Genomic DNA, 6292 nt, shown 5'->3' on the forward strand with positions numbered 1-6292 from the left:
ACACTCTGTTCTGATGACGCAAGAGTTGCAACTATGGCAGCTGAGAAGGCCATTCTTAGTTTTTTTTTTAAATCCTCTTTTCTTTATTTGTTCTGTTCCTGCCTTTCTTTATGTTCATAAAAAAGCTATTTAAATGCATCTTTCTCTTTTAACAGTCATTGTCAACTTCTTTTTTTTCCATATGTTCATATGACATTGGATGTATTGTTGATACATTATGTGTAATGCATGCAAAGTTGTTATTCATTAATGTCATCTCTGAATTGTTTGCAATAAAAAAATAAATAAATGAAGTGTCCAACATTCCACACTTCATTTTCTCAGTTATTTAAGTGCATCATCCGGGTATTTAAAGTGCACTTTTTCTTTTTGGAATTTTCAGTGTGAACGCACTACTCGCACTATTTATACTACAGAACGTCATAGAATAGTGCATAAGTACGCGATTTGGGACATACCTAAGTGTCTTTATCATTTACACACACTGTTCATTGTCTCTTTCGGGATGTTCAATTCATTATTTTTACTTTGAGAATTGACAAAATATACATTGCTATTAAAATTAGCTTAATTTATTTGAAAAGAATTCAGCATATGTGTTACGGTGCTTTCTTTAAATTATAATTGTACTTTATAAATTATGCAAATGTGATGCAAAAGTTCAGATATGGCACAATGTAAAAATCACTTAAAGGGGTCATATGATGCGATTTCAATTTTTCCTTGCTTTTCATGAACTCACAAACCCCCTTAAATTCCCTGGTTTGATAAAGCCTGATTAGGATGTGTTTATTCACAATGTTTTTTTTGCACAAACTACTGGCAGTACAAAACAGATGTGGAATAAATGTTTATAATCTATTAGTGGGGGGGAAAAATGTTACTGTACAGAGGTACACAAAAGGAAAATCATACCAAAATCTTTTCATGAAAACTCTTTCAAAATGGAGATCTTTATTGTTACAAAACAATTTTTTGTCGAAATTATACATGGCGTTTCATCAATATTTTTTTGTTGTTGTTCAAATCTGTCACTTCAGCCAAATGTAGGCTTCATTCTACAAATGATAACACAGTCCGTTTCAGGGAGTTAACAGGATGTTTTACCATCAAAGCTGCTCTCCTCAATCTCTGATCAGAACTGAAACCTCTTCTAGATGCTGACGCACAACGCCATCCAGGACTTTGCTGAGACCTTTACACGCCGTCATGGCTGCCTCTATTAAAGCATCCAAGTGGTCCTGGTGGAGCCGGGCGTCCATCTGCAGCAGGGCGATGTTTCCGCTGCGGGGCAGCAGGGCCAGCGCCAGTGACGTTCCTCCTCCGCTCTCCTCTGCGTGACACAGATCGGCCAGCGGCGTGTCCTCCACAAAGCCGGCAGTGCAGGCGCACACATAGTCACGCATGGGAATGCCAGCGTCCACCAGAGCCAGAGTAGCAGCATTCACACAAGCACTGTAGTTCCCACCGTCTGCCTGCAGAATCTACAGCACAGGACCAGAGACAGGGATTGTGGATATTATAGCCAATCAAATGCGATATGATCTGAACTTTGTATTTTAAGTGACTCTTTCTCCTAGAGTAACAGATATTCAAGTTGCATTTCTTGATGCAGCAGCAGACTGTGTTAAGTGACAGCAGTTTTCTGAAGTACTCCTGAGCCCATGTGGCTATATTTAACACTCAATTTTGAAAAATTGACACTTAAGACTGGTTTTGTGGTCCAGGGTCACATATAATACTTTTATAACCTGTTACTACAGGTTAGCACACACAATTAGCACTTCTAGATTACATTTAGTTTAAGTTGAGTGCTCTTACCTTAACGTAGATGTCGATTTGTGATCGTGGGTAGAGCTCGGTGAGCACCGCAGCCTCAAAAGTCTGTTTGAGATGAAGGCTCATCTCGCTGGACTTGCGGTCTCCGTGCGGACGTCTCTTCCTCTCCGCCGTGCTGAACGTGGCCATGCTGTACTGACAGTTAATGACTGCACGATCGTGCAGAGATTTACTGCGAGAGCCTCGCGTCTACAGGGAGCCAGAAAGATCAAGTGTGAGAACAGTATGGATAAATGACACAAACTGCAGGTTTCTTAATGGTGTCTGTCTGGAGTAACTGCTGACACATTGTCTTGGATAATACTGAAAATGAGAAAGACTTAAATCCTAGCTGTTTGGTAACAGGAAATGACAAAAACGTAATAACTGAGATGGTGTGTTCGAAACACTGCTTCAAGGAGTTTTGAATCTTGTTGCAGTAGTTTGCGGGTTGATACAATCTTCGAATCTTCAAAAAGTTCTCCCGTCATAACTAGGTGACCAGAGGATATTTACTACTAGTTTTGTGCTCAAAATATCATTGAAATCTCGCTTAGGGACAACAGATTTTTAATTTTTTTTCATTTAATTGTGGATTATGTGTACTTTTAATAATTCATCACTAATTCAATGTTATTATAATGTCAAATAACATAATGAAAAATAGTAGATAGCAACCATTGAAAATACTAGATTCAAACAGTATTACAACAAGATTATGAGTATAAAAAACACATTACAAGCTAAAGAAATAGAAGTACATATGATAAATAAAACTGTATTTAAACACGTGTTAACATTTTCATTTATCACAAACTTTTAATAGTATTGTATACAGCAATTAAACGTTATTTTATGTTTGTGCTTTTGAAAATGGAACTTTACTATTTAGAATTAGGCCAATTTTGCGTTTTGTGCTCAAAATGAGCCTAACATCGTACCTGCTTTCAGCAGATGTAATTGATGAAAATGTAATTGTTTGTTTTTTTTGTCTTTTTTCCTGAATGCATCACCCGCAAGGTAAGATGCGTGCTTTTTAATTAATTACTGCGTTACGACAGAGAAGCTTTCTGAAAAGTTTACAGTTGTGTTTAAAACAATGCTGTTCAGGCCCCGTTATATAAAACACACAACCCGCATTGCTTAAATACATTGTTATATATTATTAGTGGTCTATCTGACACGCATGCTGCGCTGATATAAGGCCTGACCTCATGCGGTCCATACACCACGGCCAGTGCTTTAGTGTTGCCCTGCTCCAGATACGCGGATCCGTCCGCCTGCGCGAACACGCTCGTGCGGGCCTGAACCTTGCGCAGCTCGGACGCTTTCCGTCCATCGAGTCGGTACCCCTGATCCGACAGCAACTCGAGCCCCGCCATTGAGCACTGTTCATTCGGTAAACCCCACGCGTTGGCTTCTTCACTGATCTTCTTGTTGTTGATTTCAGTCTCGGAATGTAAATACCTCCGCCTGCTGGACTATGGTAGGTTAGTGTTGAGGTCTTCTTCTCTGGATACACTTATCTGGTGCAATACCGCTGTCTACTGAGCTGGAGTGTGAAACAGATACCTGTGTATTACAAAAAAAAAATAAAAAAAATAAATCGTTTCTTACTTCCTTTTTTAACATCATGAATATGGCTGCATTTTAGTCTGCAATATTGTTTTTATTACAACAAGCCATGCAATGCATATCAAATGTTAGTATTAAAAAACAAATTGTGTATTGTGAATATACATGCCCCAAATTAAAAGCCCAATAACAATGAATGCACCTGTGATTTGTTAGAAAACCAGTACTAATTGAAACTAAAATGTGTACACCTAATCTTCCAATAAATTCATATGATTATAAAATGACCAGAGCTTCCTCAGTTTAGGATATCTCTGCTTTACTGCATCATGGAAAAGAATTGCCAGAGGAACTGAAAAATGCAGAAGTCCAGAATTGCTGATGTGCTTTATGTTGTGAAATAAAACATGAAAAATGTCTTGAGCTTGTATTAACCACAGACTTTATTTCAGGTATTAAAAACAACAACAACAACAACACTGACTTCAGGACGATGGAGCTAGAAGTGTACTCTGTTGAGTTTCTATAGGACCTGTATTTGTAATATAAGAAAGTCTTATCTGTTACTGGGTGAAAACCACTCCTGTAAAGTGATACAAATCTGAATCATTTGACACTTAAGTGATATTACACAGGGGTGTAGGCCTACTCTCTTCTTTTGCATACTGTATATCCATATATACTCTACATACCATATGTAATTATATGACTTGGATAAAACAGAAAAAAATAAACCAAAAACAAGAAGAAAGACCTCCATGTAGAGGAAAACACAATCCAGGAAGACCATATGGCACATAGAAACAAACATGACAGAAGCCATGTGCTCACACCAAACATGACTATACAATAAGCTTTCCATTGATGTATGTTTTGTTATGATAGGACAATATTTGGCCGAGATACAACTATTTGAAAATCTGGAATCTGAGGGTGCAAAAAAAAAAAAAAAAATTCAAAATATTGAGAAAATCACCTTTAAAGTTGTCCAAATGAAGTCCTTAGCAATGCATATTACTAATCAAAAACTAAGTTTTGATATACTTATGGTAGGAAATTTACAAAATATCTTCATGGAACATGACCTTTAATTAATATTCTAATGATTTTTGGCATAAAAGAAAAATTGATAATTTGATCCATGCATTAGCATTTTGGCTATTGCTACATATACCTGTGCTCCAGGGTCACATTTCTATTTTACAAAACATATTTGTATGGCATCAATTCTTAATTAAGCATGTGTCCAACAACTTCATTTCATTCATTATTGTTGATGCAATGATTCCTATTAAAAGTCAATTATTGTTTTTATCATCTTTCGGGTTTCTATCAGATATTTCAGATAATTCTATTTCTGTTCTATACGTACTTACTTAATTCTCTTTGTCCCATGTGAGACATAAGGCCGCTCTATCAGATACGCTCGTGGACAATTTGCTTTCTTGATCTCTATGATGTTGGTGTTGCTGAGATTTAATATGTCGTGCCTTCATGTTGAGAGAGGCCAGCGATTGTTTGTGTCCTACCACAAATAGAAACTCAGAGGAGACAGAAGATGCTGCAGGATCCAAATTATATAATAAATAAAAAGAAAACAGATAGAATAGAAAGATAGATTTTGTTTTTGTTTTTAAGAAAACAAGCAAATGTCTAAAAGGGACATGTTTTTTTTTTTTATAAAGAATGGAATTAGAATAGAGAGTGCTAGAGTTAGAGGGTCAAATAAAGATGGAAGAGATGTGTTTTTAGTCGTTTCTTGAAGATGGTTAAGGACTCAGCTGCTGGGATTGAGTTGGGCAGGTTATTCCACCACGAGGGAACAGTTAATGAAAAAGTCTGTGAAAGTGATTTTGTGGCTCTTTGGGATGAACAATAAAGCGACGTTCACTTGCAGAACGCAAGCTTCTAGAGGCACATAACTCTGAAGTAATGAATTTAGGTAAAGGGGTGCAGAGCCAGTGGTGGTTTTGTAGGCAAACATTAATGCTTGGTAGCCAGTACAGATTGATAAATAGAGGTGTGACGTGCGTTCTTTTCGGCTCATTAAAAATTCATCTTGCTGCCACGTTCTGGATTAATTGTAGAGGTTTGATAGAACTGGCTGGATTTATGGATGTTAATATCTGTTAAAGGGATAGTTCATCCAAAAATGAAAATTTGATGTTTATCTGCTTACCCCCAGGGCATCCAAGATGTAGGTGAATTTGTTTCTTCAGTAGAACACATATGATGATTTTTAACTTTCACCGTTGCAGTCTATCAGTCGTATAATGCATGGCAATGGTAACAAAATCTATGAGAGTAAAAAAAAACATGCACAGACAAATCCAAATTAAACCCTACGGCTCGTGACGACACATTGATGTCCTAAGACACGAAACAATCGGTTTGTGCGAGAAACCGAACAGTATTTATATCATATTTTACCTCTAATACACCACTATGTCCAACTGCCTTGAGCGCGCGCACGGCATCCGGTGCGTGAGGTGTGTACGCACTCTGGCGTAGTTTACGTTAATGGGTGTGTTGATATCCAGCCAAAGAGCAATCAACCATAACTTCAGGCGAGCAGGCTCAGAAATTGGGAATACGTGGAAAGTCACCACTCCCGAATGAGTTTGCGCGAGAGAACGTAATCTTTTAGTTTTAAGTCGGTTTGAACAATCCGGATAAGCGCAAGTAAGTACCATTTTGATTAGCCGTCGTACCTACAATGACTGCACTGTGTAAACAATGAGTGACGTATACGCGCGAGAGATCACTTCCGGCGCTTGCGTAAACCACGCCAGAGCGCGTACACACCTCACGCACCGGATGCCGTGCACACGCCCAAAGACAGTTGGACAAGATAAACATCACATTTTCATTTTTGGATGAACTATCCCTTTAATATATA

The 6292-nt window shown here is 37.9% G+C and overlaps 1 protein-coding gene across 1 annotated transcript; it reads right to left on the reverse strand.

Annotated features, from left to right (window-relative positions):
• Positions 1 to 922: 922 nt before the first annotated feature.
• exosc4 (exosome component 4) lies at positions 923 to 3302 on the reverse strand. Its single transcript, XM_016508257.1, has 3 exons — positions 3030 to 3302; positions 1822 to 2028; positions 923 to 1484 (listed from the first exon to the last, which is right to left on the reverse strand). Exons 1-3 carry the CDS (start codon positions 3198 to 3200, stop codon positions 1125 to 1127), a joined length of 738 nt encoding a protein of 245 aa, XP_016363743.1. The 5' UTR covers positions 3201 to 3302; the 3' UTR covers positions 923 to 1124.
• Positions 3303 to 6292: the final 2990 nt, after the last annotated feature.

The sequence above is a fragment of the Sinocyclocheilus rhinocerous genome, unplaced genomic scaffold (assembly GCF_001515625.1).
Source record: "Sinocyclocheilus rhinocerous isolate Xijiao unplaced genomic scaffold, SAMN03320098_v1.1 scaffold173, whole genome shotgun sequence".
NCBI lineage: Eukaryota > Metazoa > Chordata > Actinopteri > Cypriniformes > Cyprinidae > Sinocyclocheilus > Sinocyclocheilus rhinocerous.

Excerpts from the sequence above, each read along its gene's own strand:
- exosc4 (XM_016508257.1), bottom strand. The coding sequence starts at position 3,200 with ATGGCGGGGCTCGAGTTGCTGTCGGATCAGGGGTACCGACTCGATGGA. Across the intron at positions 2,029-3,029 it reads TGGTGTATGGACCGCATGAG|ACGCGAGGCTCTCGCAGTAA; the intron begins GTCAGGCCTTAT and ends GGCTCCCTGTAG. Across the intron at positions 1,485-1,821 it reads AAATCGACATCTACGTTAAG|ATTCTGCAGGCAGACGGTGG; the intron begins GTAAGAGCACTC and ends CCTGTGCTGTAG.